Source organism: Anolis sagrei, chromosome 1, assembly GCF_037176765.1.
Source record: "Anolis sagrei isolate rAnoSag1 chromosome 1, rAnoSag1.mat, whole genome shotgun sequence".
NCBI classification, from domain to species: domain Eukaryota; kingdom Metazoa; phylum Chordata; class Lepidosauria; order Squamata; family Dactyloidae; genus Anolis; species Anolis sagrei.
Window position 1 is genome coordinate 203,190,680 of NC_090021.1, and position 15,037 is coordinate 203,205,716.

Consider the following 15,037-nt stretch of genomic DNA (forward strand, 5'->3'; position numbering starts at 1 on the left):
TTGATAACTTTGAGGTGTTTCTTCAGGTTTGGAAACAGATGATAGTTGGAGGGAGCTAAATCCGGTGAATAAGGTGGGTGGTCAACCAGGTGGAAGCCTAGCTCCACCAGTTTTGTCATAGTCACTTGTGCAGTGTGAGTAGAGGCATTGTCTTGCAGAAACAAGATTCCTTTGCACATCTTGCTGCACCTTTTGGCCTTCAGAACTGCCTTCAATTGGTCCAAAAGTTCAGTGTAATACCTTGCATTGACAGTGGAACCATTTTGAAGGTAGTCCACTAGCAGCACAACCTCCTTATCCCATAACACAGATGCCGTCACCTTAGTGGCTGATTTTTGCACCCTGAATTTCTTTTGACAAGGAGAACCACTGTGCCTCCATTCTTTTGACTTCTCCTTGGTTTCAGGGTCATACAAATAAATCCAGGTCTCATCCATAGTGACCAGTTGATCCAGGAAGTTATTATCAGTCTGGAAACTCTGACAAATGGACAGGAAAGTTTTCACTTGCATGCTTTTCTGATCTGTTGTCAAACATTTGGGGACTCACTTTGCAGAGAGCTTCTTCATGTTCAAATGTTCATTGATAATTACACAAAAACGTTCATGAGAAATCCTCATGATGTCTGCTATTTCTTTAGCTGAAATTTGCCGATTCTCCAGTGTGAGGTTGTGCATAGCATCGACAATCTCCGGAACAACAACCACTCTCATCCTTCCAGGACATTCCACATCATTGGTGCTGAAGTGACCCATTTTAAATTTGGCAAACCAGTTCTTAACTGTAGAATATGAAGGGGATTGATCCCACAATGTCTGCAACATATCACCATGAATATCCTTTGTGGACTTTCCTGGCAGAAACAAGAATTTTATCACTCCTCTGCTCTCATTTGCTGTGAACATAATCTTAGACTCCGCCATTTTGTTTTCCCGCATGCCTAGATAATTGTTGCCATAAGCTACAAGCGCAAAATTTTGTAAATATAAATTGGACACATAAGGCTTTCATGTGATGTAACATTTGTTACAATAGAAACAAAACAAGAACACAAACGTGTGGAGGGGCCCTGCTCTCAGTCCCACCGACCTTACAAGCGCGGCTGGTGGGGATGAGGGACAGGGTCTTCTCGGTAGTGTCCCCGCGACTCTGGAACTCTCTCCCGCCAGAGGTTAGAACCGCCCCAACAATCCTGACATTCAGGAAACAGGTGAAGTCGTGGTTATGGAGACAGGCTTTCGAAGAATGAGACAATGATCTGGATGGAAGACGGTGTATATTCAATTTTAGTATGACGACTGACCACTGTTGTTTTAAATATATGTGCTTTTTTAATGTTTTATTGTAATGTGTATTTTGATATTTTACCGATTGTATGTGTTTTTATGGTTGGAAACCGGGCTGAGTCCCTCTTATGAGATGAGAAGCTCGGTATATAAAACTTTGAAATAAATAAATAAATAATAAACAAAGCCAAAGACTTATCAGCGGCCCCTCGTACAAGAGTATGTAGAACCATCAGTGGTTGCCTGTATACAAGCTATGGCCATTTTAATATAGTATGAATTTTGATATGACTTGAGGGTCGATTCTGCAGAAAGGAGAAAGCACTAATGTCACCTCGGGGGCGCCAGTTGCCTCTGGCTGCTGCCATCATTTATTTGCCCATGCATTCAAGAAGGCCTGAAGTAATGCTGGGTGAAAAACATTGAGGCTGTGCCCCATGCAACTGTGGAGAGAGTAGAGGAAATTTGTGCTTCTTTTAGGTTCCCCAGGATGGACTAAGTGCTCACTTTTTGCCAGTTTATTCTGAGAAATGGATGGTTCCATTTTGAAAAGAGTTAAGGTACTGTACTCACAGAAAAAGACCCAAGAATAAGTCAGTCCAGTCTTTTTGGGTTAATTTTTGGACTAAAAATTTACTCTTATATGGGTATTTAATGAGGTAACCAATTTTGCTACCAGTTAACATGAATACAGTGTTGGGCCAGAAAGATGATTTTTAAAAACCCTTGTGCACCAACTTATAACATTACAAGCACCTTAAAGAAATATTACTTAGGATCTAATGACATTAATTGGTATTCACCACATATCGTGGCAAATCTGGTGGTGTTTGTCATGGAGCATGAGGAACACTTCACTCCATGCCCTGCATCACCCACCTTCCCCCTCACACTTCACGGGGGAAGTGTCACCACTCACATTAACCCTCCCCCCATGTTTCCTATGCAACACTGGAAATCTCCCATGTTGCCACTGCTTCCCCGTGTGACACTTTCACTTCACTTGAGGCATGTAGCCCCGCCAGAAGTAGCAGGCTCTGTGCCTCAAGTGAAGTGGAAGCGTCGTAAGATGGGCAATTTTGCCCATTTCATGATGTTGTAAATGACAATATTTCTTGTGATTTTTTTGACCTATAACACTGGCCAACACACATTTTGGTAATCAAATATTAGACCTGTTTCTTTGTATACCAAAATGGGTACCAGTTTTCCTCTATCAGCTCTAGTTTGTGAGATACAGAATATATGCCATATATCAGTCTTCATCATAACTCTAAGAAACTAGAACACAATGCAATTTTCTGAATCAGTGCCCCAAATAACCCCAGGAACAGTCCTAAAACAGTCCATCTAGAAAAATATTTCTTGGTTTGGCTATGTAATCAACACATCTTCATTTCCTTCAATACACCCATGAAGAATCTAAGCAAATTCACACTGATAACTATTGCCAGAAAATGCTATCTGTAATGTGAGAAAACACCCAAATTAAAAAAAACTACAAAAACTAACACTGAAAGACCAATCATGAAAGAAACCACAAGGTAGATTGAGATGGTTAGAATCCTTATGTAAGTCCCTAAAAATCTTAATTTTTTCCTGGGGCAATGAAAATTCAAGAAGCTATCTGGGTTGAAAATGTTAGGCACACATTTATTGGTTATGGATAAATATTCTCAGAGCATTATAGAACCTTTCTAATAAGCAACTTTTCTTGTCCATAGCTTGGACTCAGGTTTGAAACTCAATTGATAATTTCTCAGTATTACATGTTGAGAAATTCAGTATCATAAACAATAATGATTGAAATTATTTAACCTTCACCTTGTAATTGCTGGTCAGAATCATTTTGGGGACTGATATCTAAGTGAACTTAGATTTGTGTGAATTAGAATTGTGCAGTTATGTAACATCCATATCCAACAGAAGGCTGCTGTGATGTTACTAAGCAGCAGAACTAGCAAAGTGCCAGATACACATTGATGCCAAATGCTCATCGGGACTGATGCACAAACAGCAACATACATCAATCCTGGTGTGTATCACATTGTCCTTTTATACATTGCATCAGTTCTAATGTTTACTAAGCACCAATACATATGGGCACTCTTGCTGGGGTATTGTTACATTTCTCAACAATTTGGTAAAGGGGCTTCTTAGCACTTATGTGACTGTATTGTCAAAGGCTTTCATGGCTGGAATCACTGGGTTGTTGTAGGTTTTTTGGACTGTATGACCATGTTCTAGAAGCATTCTATACTGACGTTTTGTCTACATCTGTGGCAGGCATCCTCAGAGGTACATACAGCCCAAAAAAACCTACAATAACCCACTTACGTAGCTACTTATACATGAAAAAATGTAAGAGCTCATGATTAAACCATTGGTGTAGGGCCAGACTAGGGGATTTACACAGGATGGCATGGAGGTTTCCATTGTTGATCTTAGGGAAGCACATTTTGTTACTGGCTTTTTCCAAACAACTATATTTGTTTTTAAAGTTGCCCTAATCCAACCTAATCCCCCCCCCCCCCCCCCCCATGAACTAAAAAAAGAGCATGGCATGACTTGTTGAGAAAGGTAGGAGTCTAGAATGTCTACAAAATGTCAGGGTGGAAGGCCATCCCACAGTATACAATCTTGTCTTAACAACCTCTTCAGTTTGTCATTATCTTCAGCTGTTTTCTCTTTTCAACTTCACCAACACATAAACTTCACTCACTTTTGCAATGCTTCCTTTGCTAAAGGTGAATAAGGAATTATTTATTACAGGTAGAGGGCTCTGATCCACTGTAAGAAAAGGAAAAAGTGGATAATTCTACAAATCCGTCAGTGACTTCAAAATTCTTAATATGTTTTTAATTATAGTTCATGTGAACATTTTCTGAACAACTGAATCACTGCATCCCTTCTGCTTCCCAATTCTCAATCAAAATATATTGTCCAGAAAGAACAGTATTAGAGCAAAATTATGCATGCATGGCCTAGGGAATTCAAATACAATCTGTGGCAGCTTCAGTTCAAATAATCATGTATTTGGCAAGCCCCACTTTTTCTGCATCAATCTTACCTTAATTGTACTATAATAAGCAAGTGGTTTATGCAATGCTTTTGATACGAAATAAATAAAGCAAGTGGTGGTAGAGGAGGAGAATCGTAAAAAAAATGGAATAGGAATGCTGGTGGGGGGGGGGGGAGCTAAACAGAAATAAAATGGGACTGATGGGAATTTAAGAGCCTAGAACTGTGTTAAACACTAAAGAATTTCAAATGGGTTAATAGCAGCTCACCCCAAATAATATATATTATTTATATTTTATACAACACTGTACAACAGAAATCAATCAAGAGTTTAATCAATTGAGGCGGAGACATTACTGAAGAGTCATTATACAACCGCCAAAAGGACTCCAAATACATTCCTTTGCTACATGCAAGGACACCTGTAGACCTAAAAATGCTTTCCTGAAAAGTCTAAAGTAGAATTGCATAAGTGTATATCATTACAAAATAAAATAGAAACCAGAATTGTTTTTGTACCCCATACCCAAAAAGAAAGTGCACTGGATGCCTGAGGGCCTCAGACTTCAGCTTAGCAAAGAACATCTCACTTGTTTGTTTTTCCCTTTTATGTTCTCCTCCTTTTCCAGTGTTAGTTGTTCTGTTTTATAAGCCCAGCTATCTGTTCTAGGCTCCAAAATATTCTTTCTTCTCCTCCTCTCCTCTGATGTCTTCACGCACACACACACAAAACCCTCACAGATTAGTATGCCTAATAAAAGATCAATGTACTGTTTTCTAATTCTAAAGAATTATTTCTCTGAAGTGCGAGGCCATCTTGGTTTACTAAATTTGACAGAGGAAAAGGCATTTACCCTAATGAATTCGAACAAACTAAGTACATTTATGACTTCATTGTCAATTGGGGATCTAGAAAACACTAGAACAATTTTGTAAATTAATACCTTAATTAATTCATTCCAAGTTCCATTCTTGTCTGAGGTTTCCAACATTCAACTTTACTGTCTGAAGGACTAGATCTTCAATTTTTTATGTATTTAGTGTAAGGAGTAGGTTTGTCATTTGCATATATGTCAAAAGCAATATGCATGATGAACTGATATTTTTTTTCTTCTTCATTCATTTAATAAATATGAAATAAGTTTTCCAACTATGTCTTTTGAATGTCATGCCTTGTTTCTAAAAAGGAAGGGTTTTTTTTAAGGCTATCACCCACTTTTAGACATTCCTACAAAGATCAAGTCTGTCAATAGTAACAACAAGGTGGTGGCAGGAGGAAAAAGATGGCATATGCAGTGTTAGTGAAAGAATGAAAAGCCATTATTATCAGAATTCTCAGGGAAAGTCAACTGCTGACCTTGAGCAGACTATTTCTTCGATGCCTGTCTTATAGTGGTGTGAAAACAAGGTGTTCTGGCTTGAGCAATTACCTGTCCTATGGTGTAAAGCACACAGACTCCAAGGACACAATCCCATTCACCCCAATTGCTGGAAAAGTATATGCTCAAAATTGGCAGCTTTTCCTTCCCGATGATGACCTAAGGTACATCTACATTGTAGTAGTGATGCTGTTTGATACCACTTTAATACCATGGTTGAATGCTATGGAAACATGGGAGTTGTAGTTTGATGAGGCACCAGCACTCTTTGGTAGAGAAAGCTAAAGACCTTGTAAAATTACAACTCACATTATTTCACAGCATCAAGGTATAGCAGGTAAAGTAGTGTCAAACTGTCTGCTTTCTCTCACCTCAGCTGCAGGAAGTGGAAGCAGCAGTGTAAAAGACAATTACTCACCAACAGGATTCAAGTATTTTTTATATAAAGCATAGATATAGGGTTGTTGAAGCAAAAGAAACAGGGAAATGCTAAAAGAAACAAATAAGAAGTTTAAGGCTACATGTTTTGGTGCTTGGACTTCTTCATATGTTTAGCCTCAACAAAGAAAACATGCACAATAACTGTCGGGAGAAAACATCCTAATTTTCATTAAGAAAATGGGCATTTTTCAGCCAGTGTAAAACACTTGAACATTCCACTGATTGCAACAAAAAATACTTAAGGACTTAGCTGATCCAATTTTTAGAAGTTGCACTCAACCCTCCTACACAATTCTTCACTTGCAAAGGAACTGTTATTAGGTGGAGAGGAGACTTGAGAGCAGAAAACTTTTCCAATGTGGAGGATATATTGGACAAAGCTTTGCTGTCCAAAATGGTTAACTTTGGCTGAATTGTACCAATTACAAATTAATCTATAACTTGTCTGCTGGAAACCCACTTTTATGTTTTACATACTGTTTAATACTTAAGAAATATAGGAGAATAATATCCCATTTACATTTTTTTCAGAATATACAGTATAAATATAATAAGAACCATGCCATAAAACTATTTGCAAAATTTGCACACTATTATTGCATGCTTGTGGTGATACTACATGCCAATTAATATTAGCTTTTTAGCTTTCATGTGGCCCTAAGCCAAATTTCCGATCTTTTACCAAGTTCTCAGTGTTGGTGAATGGTGTTGTCCCCGAAGGCATGTAGTTCTAAGCAAAATTGGTCACCAAATGCTATTTCATTGTGTTTGTTTTCCTGCCCAAATTGGGCTGCATGGCATTCAAACTTGAAGTGGTACCCAGAAGATTTGTTCATGTTATGTAAATCGATCTGAATTCATTTTCCTCAGTTTGGGGGGGAGGTTTCCTTCCATTCTACCACCCCCTCCTCCTGATAACTTTTGAAGTTTTGGTGGCAAGTCTGCCATAGACTGGCTCATAGGATCTGATAACATCTTTGTGGTTTTAGATACAAGTTTCTCTTCTGAATTACCAGGGACAGAACTTATTCGCTGAAGTTTCATAGGAAGGTCCCCCATGCTGTAGGCCTTTTCGGATGTAGTAGAACTCATTCTCAACAGCTTTTTAGGAAAGTCTTCTCTTCCCGTCATTTTCTGCAGTTTTGAGGGTATCTTTGTACCAATGTCATCTAGGCCATCCAGACATTCCACAGAATTATTCCTCTCCTTGCTGTTACTTACAGCTGGTGCTATTAAAGGGGAGGACATAAGTAGCATTTCTTCCTGTTCTTTCACACTGTAAGGAGCTGTAGGGACTTCAAATGTTGCATGGAATTGGGAATAGTCTACTTTGAAGAATCCTTCCTCTAAGGAAATAACAGGAAAGAAACGATGACCCCAGAGAACTTCATCTTCTGTGTAGGATGTTCGGGCTTGACAAGTCATTCCTATTGTAAAAAAGCAAACAAATATTTGATAAATCACTTCAAAATAAAATTATCTAGACTACATTTAACATACTTTTCTTTAATTCTTTGTTCTATGGTCATAAACATACATAGATTTAAGTTCAATTTATATCAAATTGCCACTGATTCAGATATTATAAGAACCACATGAAAGTAATTTTCACATAACACAATGGGTTGCATGCAACCACAAGTTCAGTTTTTAGCCATGAGTGCTCTTTTTTGCTCTTTGCAGAGAGAGAGGATATATTATTTCCTTGGGCTATGCCCACAGTCACCCAAAACTGTACAGCCAGTGAAAACTGGCTATACCTTCTTATAGCCAGATATGTGTTATTAAATGCATCATCTAGGAGCTATGCAAATAATAAATAAATAAAAATAACATATTTTTTATGTTTAGACTTGGATCTCATCTCTAATATAACTTATTATAAGTTCTCTAATATAACTTATTATGCACTGCGAAGTGCCCTGAGTTCCCTTTGGGGTTGAGAAGGGTGGTATACAAATATCATAAATAAATAAATAAATAAATAGATAATGCATATACAAATATAGTTATTTAAAAATTTAAAAATTGAGACTCTAAAACATTTCTGGTGCCAAGCATATTAAATAAAAAAAAATGCAACCTATACAATGTATGTGGTGTCCATTTTTAACTGGAGAAACCTATGATCAAATCCTAATTCAGCCATAAAGCTCACTAGAGTAAGTTGCTGTTTTTTAATCTGTTCTGTGACTCAAGGGATAACAGAGTATAACAAAGTGATAAATCCTATTTATGACTTGCCACCTGCTGCATCTGAGGATAGACTATAAATAATGGGCTACAAAGAGAAATTCATGACATCTAAAAGCATATTTGGGATCATCTCTGCAGTCAGTGTGTCACCTTGCTGCTGCTGAAAACAAAATACATTTTATTGTTCTAGAATCTGGCTGGGAATAGTTTGCAGTTTGTGGCAGTAATTCTGATTCCTTATCTGCTTTTTTTTTACCTTCAGGAGACAGTGAGACACATTAATATTATGTAAGGCAAAACAGACCAAGCTAACACAATATAAAGCAAGAAAGTGCATTATATATGACAGGCAACAAAAGTAATAATATCTTTATTCTAATGCAAAGAATGCTTCCCTTCAAATATAATCATTGTTTAATGTTTTCCTCTGCCTTGTTTTTCTTTTTTAAAAATCTAACCACATTGATGATATTCAACAGGCAGTATACCTTTTGTTTCACTTCCAAAGAGATTTGCTATTTCAAAAAAAAAGTCAAGTTATGCAAAATTACAGGTTATACTCAACAATAGAGAGAAATGCAAGATAAACACATGGACTGTTCACCAAGAAATTCAAAAGTATTATGTCAGAGTATATTGGACATAATATCTACCCAATATATTTAATTATAGCAGTTCAGACAGAAAGGTTTCCATTTTTACAAACCTTGTAATTTTTGAAAAGAAAAAGAGAAGGTCAATGTGAAGGATTGAAGAAAAAGAAGGAGGGACAAGGCACATTGAACTGTGCATCCCACTAACTACCTTATCATATAAGCCAGGTGAAGTATCTAGTTTCACCGCCAAATTTTGGGATCAGATGGAGTGAAGCTCCCCGTGTTGGGAGGGAAGAGTCATATGGCACTTTCCCTCCAGTTGGTGGAGTGGCCTCCACAGGAAGTTTCCTTGTGTCATGTAATGGGTGGTGGGCCCATCCATCCTCCAGCAGGAGTGGAAGCATTGTAGGATGCTTCCAAAGATAAATGTGATGAGATCATACATCACCTCAAAAGACACACAGAAGCACACACAAAGATGCAGATTGCTGTAGTTAAAGGACCACCAGAAACATTACAAGATAATTTAGATCAGAATAATAATGGTAAGAACATTAATTAAAAAAATAAAACAAGCACAGGTGCTCTGTATCTCCTGCATTTTGGACCCCAAAATGTGCATTCATCATAAAGTTATGTCTATTGAACTGACATGCCACGACATAGACCACAGATTCCCATACTTTAACTGAAATAATTCAGTTGCCAAAGAAAATGTAATCTGACCAAGAGGCCCATTGTAGACAAACGACACCTTACTGCTGACAGAAGAAAGATATATTATATATTTAAACAACTCGTATATGCTAAACAATTTGTTGTAATTATTTTCCACAGGGATATAAATTACTTTAACAGCCCACTTTTTTCTCCCACTCTTACATTTTGTTTATGAAGTTATCATATAAAAAGAACGACACTGCACAGCAGGCAATGTTGAAATTCATTTTAGACACAAAGTAATTACACTGAATAGTCTGGGCAAATCTGTGTTCTTTACTCTGCTGCTCTTTATTAATGATAGCTTTCCTGGAAAAAGACCAACAAGAAGGCCGTCACCTTCACCCTCTCTAGGTGCAGTTGGAATCTCATTAAGAAAGGCATTGTTATAAAATGAATGGGTGAAAAATGAACACCGCAGTGTTAGATACTGAGTACAATATGCAAGAAAATGATGACATATAGCTGGATTGAAGTGAGAAGTCCATTCTACTTATTATGCTCTCTAAATGATAGTAAGTCTCATAAAAATGCTATACATAGCCTGCAGACACCTCACTCCCTTACAGAGGCCACTGTGGGCCCTTCTGCACAGGCCCCAAACCAGTGATAGGTAATAGGTTTACCTGAGGCATCCAAATGGTGTCTCAGGTAAACCCAGATTAATCCAAAGTAAACTGGGACACTAATGGGGCTTTTCCCTCCATCAGTTTTAGCGCTATCAGGATGAAATTCATGATACCTGCAGGACACATTTACCACTCAAAGCCTCCCAAGTTTCAGAATGCTTTGCTCATCCACTGATTTTTAGGATATTTTTGTAGTTTTTGTGAACAACAATTTAAAAAATACAGGTGCTATCCCTCAACTTTCTCTACAATGACACAACATAGCCAGGGCATCCTTTCCCCCACGTTTCAGAAAGATTGACACATCCACTGATTTTAGGGAATTTTTAAAGTTTTGCCCACTAAATAAACCCAAAAGAGGTATCCCAGTTTTACGTGGCTTAATTTGGGTTTTAAAAACATCCGTAAAGATGTAGATCTTAAACTAAGGTCTGTATATTTACAGGTGAGGGTCCTGTAGTGACTGACTCCTGGGACTGCTTCTGAAAATCCTCTCCCCCCATTACTCCAGTGCTCTCCATTAGGGATCTGCACTGCCTGCAGATCCCTCAGGTAAGTTTTGGGGAGGGAATGGGGGTCTGGAGGGGGGCTGTATGCCCTCCCAGGTCAACCTTTGGTTGTCCTAGGATGGCATCTAGCACCCACCCCACCTTGCCCGAGGGAAAGCCCAGGTTTGGGAGTTGGAGTGGAGACAAAGTCCCAAGAGGAATCAGGATTTAAATCCTGATTCCTCTTGGGATTTTGATGTGTCTGGAAGAACCCGGGTAAATGGGGCTAGATCTGCACTGCCAAGCAATGCAGTTTCAGAATGCAATTTAACTGCATTGAACTGGATTATATGAGTCTACACTACCATATAATACAGTTCAATAAAGTTAAACTGCATCCTGAAACTGCATGATATGGCAGTTTAGATACAGCCCGAGTTATCTAAGGCTTAATCTAAACTACCAAAGGATGTCATTCAATGCAATTCAAACTACATTATATAAGTGTACTCTACACTGACCACATAATGCAGTTCAAACATTGTTGTTCTGTACTTCCCTCTGCCCCATCATTGTGCCACGAAAATAAGCACATTCCTTTGCCATATATCCTGGGGGGAAAGGAGGCGGGGAGACTAGCTTTATTATACCACAAGGGAAGAACATATTAGAACTGCTGACACTTTTCATGGGGAAGATTGAACCACATCAGGCAGCTGGAAGTGGCATGAAGTATTACATGCACACCAGTAAAAGGAGTTGACAGGAAAATTCTGCAAGGCTAGAATTAGAAATCTATTTAAACAACTGTCTATTATCAGTTAATGCATTCTACTTTGTTACACCTGATGAAAAAATAAGTGACATTTGTGTCATACTGCTTTAAGCAACAATTAAATATTTGTCTTCAAACTTGAGTCTACTGTCATGGTTAAGCGATGTACTGCTTTTGTGTGGTCTAAGGATTCAATAATGCAGTTCCCCAATACATTTAGAGCTTCAGTTAATTCAGCAAGATAGCATGCAAGGTATACATAATTGCATTTCTTGGTTTACGTTGTTTATTTCTTTCCCAAGATTGTCCTTGGGGCAGCATTCACATTTTGCTGCGATAAGGAAAAACTGATGCTTTTCACAAAAGCTTTTCTTCTTCCACCACTACCAGCATCACCACCACATTATTACATAACATGATTTTTGTTCATAGTACTATTCATCAGCAGACTTGATATGACAGCAGAGCTCAAGTTGTTTGAGAAAGAAAATGAATGCTATTATTTTTATATGCACCTAAGTAATGCATGCTGCTTTCCCTGCCAAATAACACGTGCAGTTCACATTTATTTCCCTAGCAGTGTAATAACCCAGCACTGCACAGGAGAGAGCTGCCTAATTCCTTCAGTGCTTCTGGAAAAGTAGCTTCCATCATGGTTCCTGAAGTAATCCAATATTGCAATCTTACAAATTTTGGCAGATCACAGGATTTAGGGACAGGTTACACAGTACACTCTGATATCTGGTACTGGCACATTAGAAGAACACCAGTGTTTGGTTCACACAAACATTTTGGTTAGTAGGGTTTTTTTTCTCAGCTGCTTTTATTGTTCAGGTAGAATCAGGAACTTAAAGAAACAATTAACATTCATGATTTTTGGTGCTTGGAATTTAACTCATTTGTAACATCCTGTATAAGTGTATATATCATGATTCCCATATCAGTGGGGAATACATTCCTTGAGTTAGCATGAAAATGTGAAACCAGAGTTAATAGCAAACCCTGTTGAAATGAATGACTTCTGGTAAATGTATACCATAGAACTGGTTGGAGAACCTACAACATGTCTACAGAGAACATTGCTTAAGCATTTCTAGGTTCTCCAATGTGACTCTATTGACAATTTCCAGTGTAAGTATACCGTATAACTTAAGCTAGAGGACTTAGAAAATGCCTAGAGATAATGCATTTATTCAGATCTGGATAAATGAAATTGCAGGACCCATTCCCACCCATGTCTTTAGTTCTTTTCGGAAGGTGCCAGTCTAAACTCCTTGGGGACAGAGTTCCAGAGCCAGGGGGCCACCACTGAGTTTGTGACAAGAGTGGGAGTGAGAGAAGGGCCTCCCCAGAAAATCTTAGAGATTGCCTAGGTTTGTAGGGGAAGATGTGGTCATGAAGATAAGCTGATCCCGAACCATGTAGGGCTTTATAGGTGATAGCCTGCACCTTGAATTAATAAAATCGAATGATTTTGTCTTTATAACTACAAATGCCTAGTTAGTTAAGATAAGGATAGAAATGTGTTGGACTAAAATTACTCATTGAATCAATCACTAAATGATAAACCAACACATATATACAGTGTTGATTCAATGCCTCTATAGTAACTGGAACTAAACATTAAACTAAGTGCAAGACACACGCACACAATTTGTAGCAAAAACAAAGAATCTGCCTGATTCTTTTTTTCTAATTCAAGGATAAAAATCATATGGTTCTCCAGATGTTGTTGGTCTGCATGTAGTTGGACATGGACACCTCTGGTCACAATGCAGAGCGTGGATATCTACTGGTGGTTTTTTTGCAAAGTGGCCATCAAAAACTACCAAAATGGTATGTGATATCCTAAATATTTAAATCAAGGTTAAGAAACACATGGCCTTCCAGAAGTTATTGTAATGTAACCACCATTAAACATAGCCAGCATAACAGATGGTGAGGGGTGCTGTAGACCTCAAAACAGTGAAGGACCAAATGTTCTCAACACCTACTTTTCCCCCATCTAGAATTATTCATAGAGATGAAATGAGGAGGCTGTACTAAAAAAGATTTAGTAGTTTTGTATGAGGAGTAACTTGTCTGAAAATCAGTATATATATTTTAAGCTACCATTCTGGTGCCAAGAGAGTGGTGCTGAAAGTGACATTCAAATCCAAAAAAGTGCCACTAAAACAACATTGTAAAAGAATACTAATGCAGATACAGAAAACCTGCTATCCTAAATAGCAATGCTAGCAAAGTCTTTTCTTGTAAATTAAACTAACATAATTGGTTTTTTTGCTCAAAAATATTTCTAATTGTTAGTGGAAAGCGGAATGGGATTTACCAGAACTGATATAATGAACAACACTTGTGTTGTTAATGGAGCTTATTTAAAATAAAGTTTGAGTATCCCTTTCAAGGAATAAAATATACTCAAAAATGTCCATATGAGTGGCTGAGATAGCTTTCCGATGCTTCAGTTTCCACAAAACTTGTTTCATGCACATAATTATTAAAAATATTGTATACAATTGATCTCATGCTAGGTGTTTACGATATATATGAAATATAAATGAAGTCTGTGTCTAGACTTGGGTTTAATATGTCTTTATTGTACAAATACAGGTATTCCAAAATTTAAAAAAATCTGTCACTTTAAAAAAAATTAGTTTCATTTCAGGTAAAGGACACTCAACCTGTACTGTTAATCTAAATTCTAAAGCATCTACTGAATGCACCTACAGAAATGCAGATTGGGGCCATCACTATTCAGCTGGTATGATTACCAGCAATATAGCTGAATTTTCAAGAATTTTGCTATCCTATGATGTTTAAGGAAGATGAAAAAGATTAAGAGAAAATGTGCCATCCTTTCTGTGACTTTGAATAATCTAATGAAAATATTATTAAAAATCAAAAACAGTGAATAAACCAATTTCTTTTTACTGTGATACATAGATGCACCGACATATGACAACCTACTTCAGGTATTCCACTGATGATCCCAATAATACAAACAAATGGCTCAGCAAAGTCTGTATACTAGATTTAGGCTGTGTCAAGTGCAAAGCAGCCAGGTCACATTATTTATGGCATAAAACTTTCAAATTCTATTCTTCTATCCATGACATCACAGATTCTGTGAGGTTTGTGTGACCTGATTCTATCACCTGCCCATTACATTTAGTCATTTATCAAAGTTGCATTCCTACTAAATTTCTAAAGACACAATTTTAAACTTGCTTACTATCACTGCTTAGAATAGCTGACACTTAAATTCCTGTTCTGTTATGATTCCTTAGCTTCAATCATTCATTAGAAGGCGATGTGTTAAGACTTTTGCTCATGGAAGCACAAAAGTGGTATGCTGGGATGTTTCCTTTTGTTCTTTAGATTTAGGAATCACAAAAAAAAAAAAAGATACGGTGAAAACTCGACTTACAAGCATCCAACTTACAAGCCCTAGCATAGCCAATTTTTTGCTTCAAAATACAAGCCAAGATCTGAGTTATGAATACACT

At 37.6% G+C, this 15,037-nt stretch overlaps 1 protein-coding gene across 1 annotated transcript in view; it reads right to left on the reverse strand.

Moving 5' to 3' along the window:
• Positions 1-3,817: 3,817 nt before the first annotated feature.
• The window catches only part of KCNJ3 (potassium inwardly rectifying channel subfamily J member 3), a 142,379-nt gene continuing 131,159 nt past the window's right edge, over positions 3,818-15,037 (reverse strand). Inside the window, exon 3 of the mRNA XM_060777145.2 lies at positions 3,818-7,554. Within this exon, the coding sequence (XP_060633128.1) occupies positions 6,965-7,554 (590 nt within the window). The 3' untranslated portion in view covers positions 3,818-6,964. The remainder of the gene's footprint in view (positions 7,555-15,037) is intronic.